Here is a 16,795-nt window from a genome sequence, read left to right on the forward strand (position 1 = left end):
TAATTGACCAATTATTCAAGAAAATAATCAACAGATTAAATGACTCTGAAAGTAGCATTAATTGCAGCCCTACTTGTAACCAACTCATTATAGGCTGGGAAGCAGTTCAAATTCAGCTAAAAACTCTTTGGAGTGTTTGAGAGATTAATTTAGGTTTCTAGTATTATTGCATAACATATTACGCGATTGTGCTCCCTCACAATAATTCAGTAATTATGTTTTTCCCATAAAACATACAATAACAGGCACCACACAAGTAAACAATGGATACATTCGCTTACCTAATGCATTTAGCAAATCACCAGAGGTAAAAACTCGCCACACCTCATCATTTTCACATATTAAAGCTAAAAGTGTAAGAACATATCCAACAGATTTCAGAAACATATAATCCAAAACATACATACATTTAAATTAAAAGACATTCTGCACACCAAGTAAAATCACTTCTTAATTTATTTAAAGTTAGCACAGTTGTGTACAAACCATAATACTTTTGAAATGGTCATCAAATGAAACTACAGTAAACAGTTCTGGGCATGTCAGTTTTTTAAATTAATTTGAGACATTTCATGATGCGTTCATTAAAAAAATGCACCAACAAACTGTAATGTGAAGAAAATTGTTACAAATAAAACAGTTAACAAAATTCTACAAGTATGTACAAAGAAAATGAAAGAAAGTAAAGTACATGTACAGTCCAAATTTTAATTTTTACATTTATTTATGACAGAAAATTACAATTTTCATAGGTTAAATTAAAAATAACTTGGTGAGAAAGCTTTTCATTATTATTGTGTATTTTACAATGCAATTATTGCATTACGCTGATGCTGTCATGATACCCTGCAACGCTGACAGTTCTTAGTGTAGTCTCTATCTGTGCGCTTCATCAGTCCAAGAAGAATATATTGTTGAACTGCGTCGCACAAAGCCTCTTGACTTCCTCTGTAGTAGACCAAAAAAAGGTGCATTAAGGTTCAAGTAGAGATCATAAGTAGATTGTTTATTCTGAAGGTAATGACATAAATTACTCATCGTCAGGTGGTGGAGACATACCGTTGACTTCGATCAGATTGGCGTTCTTCTGATTCAGGATCACATACAGCTCTCTCTGGTCTGACTTCTTGCCGACTACCCAGTAGTCTGTCATAGCTTTTACAATTATTTCCTCATCTTCATCAACTCTGTGAGACAGAATAGAGAATAAAGGCGACTATTACATTTATAGCTGTTTTGTTTCGTGCTGTCTGCATTTCAAAGAGCCCATATTATACTTTTTGGGCATTTTGTTTTTCTTTAGCTTGGTATAGCTGTTTTTTTGTACTTGTAAGATGTCTGTAAACTTAGACAGCCCAAAGTCCACACCTAAAGGAGCAAAACACTGCTCCTTACCTGCCTGAAACTCATGCTTCGAAGTCCTGGGGTCTCTTCTGTTACTTACACTACTAGTCAAAAATTTAGATACACCTTCTCATTTAATGGCTTTTCTTTATTTCCATGATTATTTACATTGTAGTTTCTCACTGAAGGCATCAAAACTATGAATGAACACATGGAATTATGTAGTAAACAAAAAGATGTGAAATATTTCAAAACAAACACACCTCCAGGCTGTGTAAGGACTATTTGACCTAGAAGAAGGGTGATGGAGTGCTGCGTCACATGACCTGGCCTCCACAGTCACATGACCTAAACCCAAGCCAGATGGTTTGGGATGAGATGGACCACAGAGTGAAGGCAAAAGAGCCAACAAGTGCTCAGCATCTCTGTGAACTCCTTCAAGACTGTTGGGAAACCATTTGAGGTGACTACCTCATGAAGCTCATCCACAGAATCCCAAGAGTGTGAAAAGCAGTAATTCATAGTTTTGATGTCTTCAGTGAGAATCTACAATGTAAATAGTCATGAAAACAATAAAAAAAACATTAAATGAGAAGGTGTGTCCAAATTTTTGACTAGTAGTGTATGTTACCATGTAACATATTTGCATAACGCCTGTATAACTGCTAGTTCGGCACACCATCAAACAAAAAATGAGCAGCTTCCTCATAATAATCCACCATTATTTTCTCGCTAGAGCTGCTTCTGCTAGGGCTACATCTCTCTAGCTGTACTTATAGAGCTGGAGCAATGGTATGTAACAGATGTTGCCTCCCTTTATTGGGACCAGTTGATCAACCAGAGCAGACTGGACATTTTGGTAAGACGTGTTAAGGAGGTGCAGCAGCAATGTCCACAATGAGAAAAATAAAAGTGTTTTTGAACATTAAAGCATGCTGAGATGTTCTATTAACCACTAAAAATACAATTATAAACCTGTTTTTGTTCATATATGGGCTCTTTAAGAGTATTTTTAGTAAAGCAGATCACAAAATGCCACTTTAAAAATCCTATAATTTTATACTTTTAAAATGTGTCAGGAATTACTTTTTACAAGAAATTGCACATTAAAACATAGCAGAGACCCACAGATAATCGCCTAAATGTGACATTAAATTACATAAATAGCATTGCAAGTATGTTTTCAGTGCACCAACAAGGTCACATGACAAACAGCCTCTACACAATATCTGTACAAAAAGAGGAAATGATCTTGATACTCTAAATAAATGCTATGAATGCTTGCACCACTGTATGTCCCACAGACTGAGAATGAGACTTTCACATGACTACAGTCTCATGACTGCTTCAAAAGATAGAAAGTGAGTTTACAAAGACCCTAGGAGCATCATACCATGTAAAAATGACATTTCTACAGTTTCAGTGTTCTCTGCTGTACCTGGCAAAGTCGCAGTTGATGTCTCCCAGGATCTTCATGAGGTCAGGATGGACAGAGGTGAGACAAACACTGGCTGTCTTCCTCATATGGATGGTGCTCTTCTCCGCCAGGTTCATGTGGTTAAAGTAGATGAACTTAAACTGGGGCTCTTTCTCTGGCCTGAATTGAATTTGAAAAAAAAAAAAACCAGAAGAACATGTAAAAAAAAACAAAAAAAATGTACGAAACAAAAAGTGAGCAGAACATCTTTAGTCACCTCTAAGGTTACATAAATCTACAGATATTTTACCAATCAAAAAACGGGGATTCAGGTTTCAACAAGACACTGACGGGTTCTAAGAGGTGCTTTTAAAGCAGCAGAGGAGAAGTTTGACCAGATGGGGAGGAAAGTAACATCTTGCTTCTGCATTTTATTATTAAAATTGGAGCTGTGGTTTCTATGTAATTCAGCGTGAGGCCAACAATGTGGGGCGCCCGGATAGCTCAAATGGTTGAGCGGGTGACCCACGAACAGCGGCTAGTCCCCGATGCAGTGGCCTGGGTTCGATTACCGCTCATGGCCCTTTACGGCATGTCTTCCCCCTACTTTCCTGTCTGTCTACACTGTACCTATCTAATAAAGGCCAAAAAAATTACTTAAAAAATAATATGAGTGTGGGTCTCTCTGGGCCAGTGTATTCTCTAAACACACATTATTAATAAATGACACAGTAAGCCAAATCACTTTGGATGATAATATCCATCACAGAGCAAGATATGCATTTTAATTAAGTCTACTCTATTGTCCACCCACATTAAAGCGAGATGAGGACACAGTTCTGACCACAGATTACCTGGAAACTGTACTGTGATTACATCTCTGGAAGTGTGTGTGAAATACATTCAAAAGGGCCACACAACTGATGTTTATCTGTGATGTGTGTAATTATTTACTGTTCTACAAGGTCAAATCGGGATACGGGCCCGAATGCCAGCTGAGGAATTTGGAGCAGCATTATTTATTCAGTGGATTCTTCACTAGGGTGATTAAAAAGCAGCCCATCAAATTGTCTGGGCCAGGGAGCTCAGTCTTGGATTACAGGCCAGGACGTATCTGAAGCTAACTGCTGGGGTTAAAGGAGCGCCGACCAGGATGCCAGTCCTTAAAGCTGCACTGATTGAGTTACCCCTAAGTAGGGCCATGATGATATCCAATGATATTAGAGTCTCGTCTATCACTGCCAGCCAGGCAGAGTTAATACAAAGGACTGAATGCAAACTGGTGACAAACGACAAGCCTACTGTAAACACCAAGGACACACAGTGGTCAACTTTCTACTGAAGCTTATAGTCGCATGTCACCGATACACTGAGTTCGCATTATTACACTGGTTAACTATTTGGTTTATAATTAATTTGAAGATTTTATTGATTAAACTCTTCATTCTCCAGGAGAATCCGCTGATTTTTCCTACAACTACATTGAAGTTACCTTAAAACAACATGTTTCTTTTACTAGTTGCTACTTTGCTCATTTTGAATTACTAAAGTTTTCCCTCTGATTCTTGTTAATAGTCTAGAAACTGTTTTCCTGAAGATGGAGCACTGAAATGAACAATTAATTGATAAGGCTTCAAAAGAACTGCAGACAAAAAAATGATAACAATCATGAGTTGCTGCAATAATTAGAAAAGAAGCAGCAGATATGGGGAGTGAGAGAGGGAAAACACAAGACAAGTATTATTCAGTTTGTATGCAAACATTTGGGCACAAAGTAAGCCTTTCTTCAAATGTTGGGTCCTTTTGGGGAAGAGTGCTCTGAACAGATGAATGTAAAGTTGAACTTTGCAGCAAATGTGCTTGGTTACGAAGCACTGACTTACTAGGGTGTCAAACTTTTTGTAAATGCCAAAATTAGTGCTTCATTGCTTTAATGTTTTTAAAAAAAAAAAAAAAAAAAAAGGCAGATTTTAACACCATTTTCCAAAATCAACAAAATGTAGCTCAGGGGTGCACACAAGTGTATTTAAACCAATGAAACGAAGGCTACACACTGTGCAGCAGCTGCACTTTCTGCACCTCATACCGCAAGAACCTTATGATGCTTCTGTAATTTATAAAGGGAATTAAAATCGCGCCCTGAGTTATCAGTGAAGAGATGCTGACACGACTATAGAATCGCTCAGTTGTGCTGACAAAAGCAGGAGCATCTTCACAGGGTGGCAAGTTATAAGTCAGGAAAGTGGTGGATTGTCAACTAACCCTGATATCCTGCGGTTAATGGTGAACTGTTCACATATATCAGACGCCAGCAAGGTCAGCTGAGGGCCCACCAGGCCGTCCAGCTGTTCACAGAAGTCCCTCGTCAGCTCCACAGACGCTGGAAAGAGATGGAGGTGAAAAGGGATATCAGTCATTATAGGGTGCAAAGTGAAGAAAATGTAGTATTTTGGCTGCAAATGAGCAGCCAAAATGCTGGACAATAACAAAATAATGCCATTTCTTTTAAGGAATCAACCAGGAAAAGGGAAATGAAAGTCAGCTCCATCATATATGTGACATGGGTGGACACTCACCACTGATCATAAAACAAGCTGCAGCGCTCATCGCCTGGAAAGATCAGATTTAAAGCGCAGGTTAAATGCAGAATCAAGGTCAAACAGGTTCGAGATTAAATTAATGTGATGATAAGCATCGTGGCACGTACTTCACCACTTTAATATTCAGCTGACTAATCCCGGAAGTCCAGATCGTTTGATAGAACAGCAAAATATTTCATCCTAAATCTATTGTTCACGAACAAAAAGTCAAATCCTCGAGTCACAGATTATGAGAATCATCCTAAAAAATGATCGACCCCTGGCTTATTTTAATATACTGGAAAATCTCCTGCGTGAATGAGTGAAGGGAAACAGCATCATATTTACACCACTGTACCTTGTAAACAATCAGATGCAGCTCCTCATAGCCGTCCTCTGCAGTGACAAATATTTTAGGAAATCGGAATTTGGCCTCTGGATCTTTAAGGTTGGTTGGTCCTGTCAAAAACCTGAGAGAACAGGTGATATTACAGCTGGGTTAATATTCACAGTATGGAAGTGAAAGTCAAAGGTGGTGGGCGCACCGATTCATTACAAAATAAGACTAAAAATCAGACTGGAATTTCAGCTGCATGATATTGAAAAAGAAAAATGAGAATGTGATATTTTTCTTTTCACCAACATATATTCTGCTGTGAAAAAAAATCAGGGATTTTCATGAGATGATTTTGAATAAATCTGTTTGGTAAGAATTAATCATTCTGGAATGATTAGTGCAATTTTGTATGAGACGTCTGCATAGAAAAAGAAGAATAATTTTAGAAAGGGTGAAAAAAGCAGTTTTACACATTGTAAATGGCAAAGACATGAAAAACATTTTTTGTTTAAGATAGCATTCAGATTTGGCTTTGCACTCATCATACAAAGCTTTGTGGTGTGGATTAATCCGATTGAACAAATTAGTTGTATTGCCTCGTATAGCATGACAGAGAAATTATTTTTGGTCAACAACATCCTTTCTGGAGCTAAAATATTTCCATTAAACTAATGTTGTGTTCCTGTTTGTGACCAAATCTTCCTTTGAAGCGTTGGTCTCTTGCTTCTCATTCATTTTGCTGTGCAAATGTGAAGCCTGCATGTCAGCAAGCTTTGTGTCTATAAAGGTTTAAAAAAAAAAAAAAGAATCCTTAATTCAGAGTAAATTATGACACACTTCAATTTAAAATTTTTCAAGGAAAAGTATAACCATGTGAGTTTTCTTTCTGTCAAGAAGCTAATAAAATTGTACCACAGTGAGTTACCTCAATGCACTTTGTTGGCATGTGAATATTGTACATGAACATATTGCAGTGTCAATGCTGAAAACTGCAACATTGGTAAAAAACAAAGAAGTCTGAAGGATGGTAAAAATGCAAACATTGAGACTGCCCTGCTAGTGCTGTTGGTTTAAACGTCTCGGGGTGATTGAACATAAGTGCTGTCGGTAAAGTTGAACAGTATGGATACACTCTGGACATTTTCCCAGCATCAGCGTTACTGATTGTCATTTGCTTTACAACCAAATACCTGTTAAACTCCTGACATTTCTCATCACCCTCAGCTGTATTCTGCTGTTACTGTTAAGCGGTAATTTGAAAATAAAGCATGTAACGTGGCATTGTATCATTAGAATTTAGCTGAAAGTTGTGCTGAGTTCTTCTGACAGTTGAAATTTGAGTCTTGTGGTGGCCATCTAAAGTGAACAGTGGTCAAAAACATCTTGGGGCTGCAATTACCAATGATTTTTATGAGCATTATAACTGCTAATCACCTAATGCATTCATGATCTACGAAATATCTGAAAATAGTCAATTATCCAGCAGAGTTTCCTTGAAGCCGAGACGCCGTGTTCAAATCTCATCTTTAGTTTCACCAACAATCAACAACTAAAATGAATGAATGCCATTGCCACTGAATACTAATTAAATGCTCATGTTTAGAAATAAAACAGAAGATGGAACCTGTAAAAATTTGACATTTTGACATTTAAAAATGACAATTATTGATCAGATTTGCTGTTAACTAATTTTCGGTTGTCCAGCTCTTATTCTCAAAGGTTTCTGGATATCTCCAGCAACTGCAGGGATGTCAAGATCTATGTAATTTATTATTATTGGCTCAGGAGGGCAGATTTGACCTGACAGGATCACTACAGGAAAGGGCAGGAGTGTACCAAAGCTGATATGTGTCATCATCTAAGTACAATGAATATTTACAACAAATTTAACTCATAGCAAAACAACTCAAGAAACCTTGAAGGATGGACTGAATCAGTTCTAATCAAGAATTTACCGGAACAATCATAAAGCAGAGATTCATTTCCTCGGTTTGCTCCTCTTCTCTTCACGACTGTTTCAACAGAGATCAGGCCACAAACTGAACAAAGGATTCACTATCATGCTGTCGACACACTGGATGCCATTCAATAATAAGCAGAACAATTTCCATGTGGAAGGCAGCAAATTGTGCTTCCCTTTTGTAGTTTTGCAAATTCTCTATAATTTACTTTACTGCAGCTACACGAACAGCTGTGCTGCTGGTCTCATGATATGTCACCAGGAGTCAGACTTGGATTATTGCAGCAGCTCCACATCTTAGCAATAGTTACTTTAAGCAGAATGCAAACATAGGTTTTGTTTGGCCTACCAACTCCTAAGCAAACTTTCTACAGTTGCATTTGTACACTGAAACTGAACAGAAAGTGGATTTAACCCAAGCGGAAAGGGACACTCTACCTCTTGGTAAATGCTACAGCGTGCTAGCCAAGCCTCTTGATCTAATTTGCTTGTCAGTGGGTGGAAACCACATGATGCTGGCACACAGACATGCATCCTTATCCAAATATCCATGTGCACACCCAAAATGCTTTTTTTTTTTTTTGACGTGTCTGTGACAGATTGGCCCATAAACCAAATTACTCTCCTGACTGCACCAGCGCACAGGGTTGGATTTTACAAAAAAAGTGGGCACACAGATGGGATCAGGGACTTACCTCCCGTAGTGCAACAGATTCCCTGCAACTTCTGGCCTCAGAGGAGAGTCTCTGCCAGCCAACTAAGAACAGAAAAGGCAACAAAGAGAAAATAAGGACATGGCATAACTTAGCATTGGCATACATTGCATTCCTGTATTGTTTAATATGCTCAAGATCTTGATTTTCATTCATGTTTGCTATTACCTGCAATAATTAGATAAACAGAACGTCTTACAAGAGTTTAACTAATGAAACTTTATCTCATTATTGTCAAATAAACTCTTCTATAGATTAAGTGAGCAGCTTAGCATTTGCAGCTCACATTTTTCATGGTAAGTTGGAATATTGCCATAAGAAATATCAAACTATGCAATGGTTTTCTTGCAATAGAACACAGCAGTGACCCTCTTTTACATTCTACACTACAACCCTCATATTTTCATGGATGATTCCTCCATTCACCCTTAGTTTCTCTCCCTTACTTCATTCAGTTTCTCATTCCATCCCTTCCTTCCCACCTACCTCTGGTTCAGAGTGTCTGGGGAACAGCGAGGTGGTCAGATACTTGTACAGGATCCTCATGTCGTCTTGTTCCAGCCCGCTCCTGCAGGCACAAGCGTATGGATCAAATTTTCACATGAGCCAATGCACTAACACAAAAATTGTTTTTTTTGTGTGTGTATTTGTTTTAATTACGTTGTGCATCCTTGGCTAGGTGTTAAAACAAAGTGTCTCCCGGTGGTAATTACTGTTGAGCAGCGGATGTAAATGTGCTGCATTGAATACTCCAGAGCAAAGCGTGGAAGCGCACAATGCAGCCACTTAATTTGGACATTAATTAAACAGCTCTCTCCTGGTTGTCTATTGATAGTTCACACTGAAAGATCACATGGCTCTCAAGTCATTTCATTAGCGATCACGTAATTCTCCTCCCGTGCTCACACACCGAGCCGGGAGGCTGACAGCGCAATTAAAGCCAAGTGACATGTCAGGGAGCACATAAACCGTAAAGAGGATTAGAGGCAGTGTGTAAAACTCTTCTGTTTACCCAGCATGCTATTAGGTGTTTGCAGATGCCAGTGCTGGGATTTTACTTTGGCTGCAAATATGTGTAGGGTTGTATATGGCTGTTAAAAAATGACAGATGGTGGATTCTAGGGACACGCAGTTTTAACAAGTATTAAGTCCGTACCAGATAAGCTGGTCGTTATACAGGAAGGCTGTGTATTTGATCAGACTGAGGCTCTCCTCCACTCTGTTGACAAAGGACTGGATCTTCAGGTAGGTCATCTTGTCCAGTGGGAAGAAGCTGATGCCTCCAAATACATCCAGAAGGTCGCAGGACTGCAAGTGGAGAGTCTGCAGATACTGGAAACCCCACACACAGACACAGGAGAAGCGAAGGAGAAAGGGGTTAGTTTACCTGTGTACGAGTGCCTGCTTACAGTGCAATACAGAAAGCGGAGTAAGAAAGTCTTTGACTGACACTCTGCTGATACGCTTGCATCACCCAAGCGAAGAGAATCACTGACATTCAACCTCCGATAAGGACACCATGGCCTCTCTCTTTCTCCCTGTCTTTAGGTTACACGGTGGAGAGGGAAGCCCGTGTGAACTTAAGAAGGGTATTCCCTAATTAGAAATGAATTTTTAAAACTTTTGCATGAGTTCATGTCGAAAGCCGCGTAGCATGAAGTCAAGACAGCTAATGCAGGCCGATAACAACCAAGAAACCAGGCATGACCGCCAACATCACACAGCTTTCCAAGAGTAACAAGAGTGTTCACTAAGAAACAAACACAGTCATTGTATGTTGAGATAACGTCAAGGGCGGCTAACCCCTGTGGAAACACTAACTGGCTTGACTGATTTTTTGTAAACATCTATGTGGACGTTATTAAAATGAAATGACTCTTGTCGCCAAAGCAAAGCGTGTTTTGAAAGAACAGCGTTCACACCTAGCAACAGAGATTTTAAGAGCTGGAGTGAATGATTTTTACCCTGTAGAAGAACTTTTCAAGCTTCTGAGTGAGCAGCTCCACTCCACCGGCTTCCATTGCTCTGCCAAATGTACCATTGAAGAGCTACAGCATAAGGAAAACAATCACTGTTACAAAATTATTCTTTTTCACTATAAAGGCCTCAATATTGCAGTAACAGGTAATGTACGCAGGGTTATTTTTTGTGCACCGCATAGAGCTTTAAGCCAGTACCAAAGTAAAATCACAAATGCATAAACAGAACTGACAGTAAAAAACGGGGGTTTCATTTAGGCATGCATATTAGACATTTTTGTTGAACAAACGGTCAGAAATAACAGGAAAATACCTAGATTTATGTCAAATAAGCAACTACGTATCATTGCCATTACTGTAAGCAGATCAATCTTATTGTTGGCCCGTTCTGAGGCAGGAAAAACCATGGTAGGGTGTCATTATACAGTTTTTAGTAAGGGAGGAATATGTATTAGAACAGGCCCCTAATATAGTAGAAAATATGCAGACAAAAAACAATCTACACTTCACACATGTAAAAAATTTAATTGTCAGAAAGCATTATAGTTTCTAAAACATACTTACCTTGTACATACTGTAGCACTGCCTCACCACTGCACCATAAACAGTATCCTAAAAAGGCAAGAGGGTAAGTGAAATTCCAGATATTCTAGAATAAAATACAGATACTTCTTGCTGTCTTTCAGTACTTACAAGAATTTCCTCTTCCTGATATTCTATTGTGGGAGGTTTACCATCTTTGTTTGGTTTCTCGATCATTGGGTTTCGCACCACCTGAGGAATGAAAACAGCACACACAAAGGGATTAGGGCAGTAAAGCTAAATTACATTTCCAATAAAACCTGGACTACATATAAGCTTTTCAAGTACCATGACTATCCAGAAATTGTCCTCAGGCTCAAAGAAAAACTGCCGGTTCTTCTGTGTGTGCAAGGATTTAGCTGGTTTTGTTGGACAGAACGTCCTGAAACAAAGAAGATGCAGTCATTAAGAAAGAACACACCAAACAAAGATGATCAGTTACTCATTTTATGCTTTTAGATATGTATAAGTGAACCACTTATTGCAACATTTCCCTATTCGGTTATGCTTCAGGCTTCTAGAAGCCACACTACCATTTTGGTTTGTCATGTAACTAATGATAGAAACTGTTAAAGTCATGCTATAGCGTTAAACAAACACACCCAAATACACCCATGATGCTGTAGTAATACTCTGCCTTTAAGAGTTGTACCTGGTGAACTGTACAATGGCTTCACAAAGGCCCACATTTCGGATCTTCTCATTCTTCTCAATATCACTGGGGTGGTAAAACAAAATCTTCTTCTCTTCCTAAAAAAAAGAATCTTTGCATTAGCAATTTAATTACCCCCAAAATGTTTTCCAGATTATGTCAACTGATTACGCTGTAAAACATGTGCATCAGAACTCAACGAGACACACTCACCTCTCCTTCCCGTGGTCCAAACGTAGGGTTATAAATGAAAAAGCTAAGCAGGGATGGTGTGTACTGTTTCTCTTGCATTGCTGAGGCCATTCTGGGACTGGAAAAGACACAAAGACAAAGCTGATAAACAGATAAATGCTAGCAAATCTCTGGATTTCATTCAGGCTACAGCAATGCCAGTTGTGGAAGGCTCTGCAGGGGGTGATTAAAACTACTCAGAACACAGTCGATACCCATCTACAAAGCACCAGTAATATCAGTGAGAAGGGCTTTCTGTGTAGAGAACAACACTTAAAGATAACCCCCCCCGGCACGGCTTTTACCCTGCTGCAATCTGACCACAAAAATAGCTCGATTTTTATTACTTAATAACTTCTTCTTCCAAGAATCAGTCTTTTTTTGTGAGTAGCAAACATCACGTTATACGATTTTGTGTGTCACAGTGATAATTAAAGTGAGTCTTGAATCATCCTTACCTAATCATCAGCATTAGTTTAACTTGTGTCTGGATTTCCTTTGCTCCAGTGACAGTTTAGTTAGCATGCCGTGTGCCTGCAGAATGAAGATAAGCACAATCACACAGAGCAGTAGGACAAATCGAGAAGAAAGAATCATGAACTTGTAACTAGTGGCGCTACACATAGCAGCTGATGTACACTGGGTCAAAGCTGGAAGGTCAGAAGGCATTTATACTAAAGATGCACCAGTGCAAAACACCAGATTAGTATCCCACCCTGACACCTGTTACACTGACTGACAATGCCAAAAAATGTGATATTAAAATTTCAGCTTGCAAGTAAGTGAGCAGGAGTTATATATATTCACTGATGGAAAAAGTGAAGTATCTGGGGCATACACAGATATATATATATATATAGAAGAAAATATGTTAAAGTATATCCGCCTTTTGTGAACCTTGTCTATGGATATTTCTGTTGTTACTTGTTGATGATTTTCATTGTATTTCCATTTGTTAGGTCCACTGATTCTTTGCTCTGAATATTTTGAGCCAAAAACTGCATATTTATTCTCCTCAAGACTAATGTAACTAAGAGGAAATTAAAGTGGAGTGTTGGATGGAGGGGAGAGTATGCTACTGCACATAACAAAACAAATACAACACACTGATATACTACAAGCAATACAGCTACTTTTTAGTGTTGTAGGCTTTTCTTTACATTTCTGCACAGACTGTTCCCGAATTAAAACTGCTGAGTGTCCAACAGCTCAGTGTTTAGCTTGCATGTCTTTAGTCAGCAGAGATGAACACACAGAGCTCTGCAACAGCTCAAATCAACTTTCACATCTTCACTTGCTCTACTTCTTGCTCATATCACAGGCGATCTACTACACTTCTTTTAACATATAGTACGTCATCGTAATGCACCTGGACACATCATTGGTGAGGTTTCCTGGGGTCATTGAGTGTTTCAGGTTCTTCAGTGACATACACTTTCAGCCAGGTGACCTAACCAGGGTAGATATAGACCCAGTCTGTGTCTACGTAGCGCTACACCACCAATAGGTGTTTACTACATGACATACTGACACGTCTGTCAAAGCACAGCTACTAATGTGACTCAGACAGATCTGAGTCGTGTTAGATTATTGTTTGAATCGTACAATATTGCTGTGTAGGTGTCACTGAATGTAGCTCTGGAATTTTTAGAAACATAAGCATCTACCAGGCTGCACAGTGGCTCAGTGGTTAGCATGGTCGCCTCACAGTGAGAAGATCCTCGGTTTGTGTCCCGGCTTGGGATCTTTCTGTATGGAATTTGCATGTTCTCCCTATGCATGTGTGGGTTTTTTCTGGGTACTCCAGCTTCCTCCCACAGTCCAAAAACATGCTGAGGTAAACTGGTGATTCTAAATTGTCAGTAGGTGTGAATGGGAGTGTGCTTGTTTGTCTCTCTGTGGGTGTCCCCTGCCTACGCCATAATTCAGCTGGGATAGGCTTCATCCCTCCTGCGACCCTAATGAGGATGAAGCGGTGTATAGATAATGGATGGATAAGCATCTATCAAACTTGCCCACAGTCGGCTGTGTGTCAGATTTTTTTTCTTTGGCTTTAATAAATATCCGCAGCTAAAAAAAAACTGTGTACATTTTTTTAAAAAAGTGGCACAATAGCGATTACTTCATGAACACAGGATCAAATGTTCTGTATTCCTGTAACACATCTGACAGATTCCAAGTTCATGTGATGGAATTATTTGGTATTGAGGTTTTCCTGGTCAAATAATTCACTCCATCAGAGCTAAGCCTGTCATTTGGCATTAACTTCTATAGGGCTGGTGAACTTTTCACCAGCTCAAATAAACCTGGATCCCGTCCATTGTCTCAGAATATTAAGCCATTGTTTAATATGCTTATTTTACCGTCAGTTAAATTTTGGGAAAAAAAGCCTCATTGGAAACTTCATCTCCTCTATCATCTACGTTAATCAGCTACCTGTTGTACATTTTGTCGTTTCTGTTCTGTCAAACTAGAGACGTTGCTGCTGTCCTTCAGCCGGTGAAGTCTCTGCGGGCTGAGCTACAAACCCTCTCCATATCAGTAGCTGCTGTTCTACATTATTACAAACCACATTAAACTCACCTGACGTCTGCGACTGTGTAACTTACCAAGTACAAATAGTTCACACTGATTGTAAGCCACAGAGCAACCAGCCGCTGTGAAGTCAGTGACAGCAGCTAGCAGGCTAACAGCGCTCCGCTAACACACTTCCAACCGGAGAAAAACCTCCGAGAACCGAGACGGAAATAAACGAGCACGACGGTAACACTCACCTTACGGAGCATAAACACTACACGTCCAGGTGCCGGTGGTTGTAGGTTGTGGAAATAAAAAATAAAAATGAGGAAATGAGATCAATGAGAAGAGACGCCGCTCGCATTATACTTCACATTCTTAGCTTCCTGCTTTTGACAGCGCGGTGTCACAACTTCAACTGTCCGGGTAAACATCGATTTCATACACTAAAAGGTTCCTTGGCCTTAATGAGAATTTGCGGTGTTTTGAACCGAAGATAAATGTTGGATGTTACATAACTGACTGTACAACGATATGGATTCATTCAATAATATTTAGTTTGAGCTGTACTTAGTATTCTGAGATGTCACTTAGGTTTTAAAATACACTTGTTTTTACAGGTGCAAGTGTTTCCCCTGTTATTTTCAATGAAGAATTTTTTGTAAATTTATTTATTTATATTTTAAATTAATTCTAAGATGCCCTTTCTGTTGTATATCTGTTTCATTACTTTTAAAAAAACTTTGAAAACACCTGACTAATTTAATAATAAATTCAAATTCCTTAAATACAAATATTATTGTTGATGAAATATGAGTATTACACCACAATTTTAAACTTTGAATAGGTCAGTGTTTGTAAATGCATCTTTATCTTTTGTGTGTCCACTGAAGCTGTGATGAAACCTTCATATAAAAGTATGATAGATGTTAAAATTTGAAAACGGTTTAGTTTTGGGGTAAGAAATAAACATTGCCCGATAATTTCAAACTCAGAAAAAATAAACTGTGGAAGTACAACATTTGTCATTTGGGTGACAAATGGACCTGTCATATTCACAAACATGTTTTCATCCCCTGCAGCCATTTCTGTACGCACCCAAGGAAACAGTTTAATACATATACAGTCCATTAACACATTTATGTTTCCACATGTTTATTTATCTCATTTATTGTCAGAGGTGAGATGTGTACAGAGAAGATATGTGGACCAACACAGTGAAAAGACACATTAAAAGCTGCTTGTCTTTAAAATGAGAAAAGGTCATGTAAAAACAATTAGTGCACACAGATTTGAATAGTAAACAAACAAAATGATTGGAAGCTGGGACAAGAAGACTCCAGAAGTGGGGAAGTGACCGAAGACCTGATGACTTAAGCTCCTTTCCTCTGCAAAACTCAGGACAGGACCATAGTCTGGAACTCTAAAGAAAAGTAAAAGACATAAATCATCTGCAGATTGTTCCTGTTAATACATACCTCAGTAGCCGGTGCTTGAGTCAAATCACAAACTCAAGACATCAAGCATATTTTAAAATTATGCCAAATCCCCACATGCATGTTGGAGCAAACAGTGAGAAATCAAAAAACCCCATCACAGATAGATAGATAGATAGATAGATAGATAGATAGATAGATAGATAGATAGATAGATAGATAGATAGATAGATAGATAGATAGATAGATAGATAGATAGATAGATAGATAGATAGATAGATAGATAGATAGATAGATAGATAGATAGATAGATAGATAGATAATTCTTGTTGGTAAAATTGGGAATAATAAAGCAGTATTTCAAGACTTCTATAGCACTACATATAGTTTCTGCTTTGATAAACCTGTTGGATAAAGTACAAGTCTGAGCTCAAAATATGAGTTAACTAAAGCTCTTCTGTAAGGTTACTGTTCATCCATGTTCCCTTTATTGACTGAGAAGCAGAGGCAGCTTGTCAAATCAAGTCTGATGTTATTCAGTCAAGTTTTAGGTCTAAATATCTTGTTATTCTTGTAAGCTAAGAACTTCTAAATGCATTTTTTAATTAAGCTAAAAGTGCTCCAAACTGCATGCAATTCGCTGCTTCTTCTCTGGTGACATGGCCTGCAGTAGTTGGCTTCCACCCACTGAGATTTAATCCAACCAATGAGATCATTTCTGCCTACACGGTGATTTTGCACCAATGCAATCGGAGAAATCAGATACTGACCCTCTGCTCCAATTCTGCCGTCATTGTCATCATCAGCTGCTGAGATGAAGCTCTTGGTTTCTGCTTCAGTCAGTGTTCGGGCTCCAGGGACGAACCGCTGCAGGAAGTACCTACACAGACACAAATCAGTTGAACATTTTTGGAGTAATCTCTTGGGTTTGGGTCAAGTGAGGTGACTCCTGCAGAGACACACTTAAAAGCACACAGACACATTAATTCCTAAAGCACACGGTTCAAGTCAATCCTCAGCTTCCGTCATGCCAAGGTGAGTTATATAA

At 38.8% G+C, this 16,795-nt stretch overlaps 2 protein-coding genes across 2 annotated transcripts in view; both read right to left on the bottom strand.

Moving 5' to 3' along the window:
- Nucleotides 1–438: 438 nt before the first annotated feature.
- Nucleotides 439–14,727, bottom strand: ccz1 (CCZ1 homolog, vacuolar protein trafficking and biogenesis associated). The gene is made up of 17 exons (XM_023280445.3): nucleotides 14,569–14,727; nucleotides 12,253–12,328; nucleotides 11,777–11,873; nucleotides 11,564–11,661; nucleotides 11,200–11,293; nucleotides 11,023–11,103; nucleotides 10,894–10,941; nucleotides 10,315–10,398; nucleotides 9,507–9,682; nucleotides 8,837–8,918; nucleotides 8,333–8,394; nucleotides 5,699–5,810; nucleotides 5,338–5,371; nucleotides 5,024–5,141; nucleotides 2,783–2,941; nucleotides 1,060–1,187; nucleotides 439–948 (listed from the first exon to the last, which is right to left on the bottom strand). Exons 2-17 carry the CDS (start codon nucleotides 12,264–12,266, stop codon nucleotides 893–895), a joined length of 1,443 nt encoding a protein of 480 aa, XP_023136213.2. The 5' UTR covers nucleotides 12,267–12,328; nucleotides 14,569–14,727; the 3' UTR covers nucleotides 439–892.
- Nucleotides 14,728–15,449: 722 nt separating this feature from the next.
- The window catches only part of pvalb9 (parvalbumin 9), a 38,552-nt gene continuing 37,206 nt past the window's right edge, over nucleotides 15,450–16,795 (bottom strand). The window contains exons 5-6 of the mRNA XM_055004230.1: nucleotides 16,518–16,627; nucleotides 15,450–15,734 (exon numbers count right to left, since the gene is read on the bottom strand). Coding sequence (XP_054860205.1) covers nucleotides 15,709–15,734; nucleotides 16,518–16,627 — 136 coding nt within the window. The 3' untranslated portion in view covers nucleotides 15,450–15,708. The remainder of the gene's footprint in view (nucleotides 15,735–16,517; nucleotides 16,628–16,795) is intronic.

The sequence above is a fragment of the Amphiprion ocellaris genome, chromosome 18 (assembly GCF_022539595.1).
Source record: "Amphiprion ocellaris isolate individual 3 ecotype Okinawa chromosome 18, ASM2253959v1, whole genome shotgun sequence".
NCBI classification, from domain to species: domain Eukaryota; kingdom Metazoa; phylum Chordata; class Actinopteri; family Pomacentridae; genus Amphiprion; species Amphiprion ocellaris.

What these genes read in the sequence shown, in the direction of transcription:
- ccz1 (XM_023280445.3), bottom strand. An exon ending in TTGGACCACGGGAAGGAGAG is followed by an intron (nt 11,662 to 11,776) that starts GTGAGTGTGTCT and finishes TCTTTTTTTTAG; the next exon opens with GAAGAGAAGAAGATTTTGTT. An exon ending in GCCATTGTACAGTTCACCAG is followed by an intron (nt 11,294 to 11,563) that starts GTACAACTCTTA and finishes TCTTTGTTTCAG; the next exon opens with GACGTTCTGTCCAACAAAAC.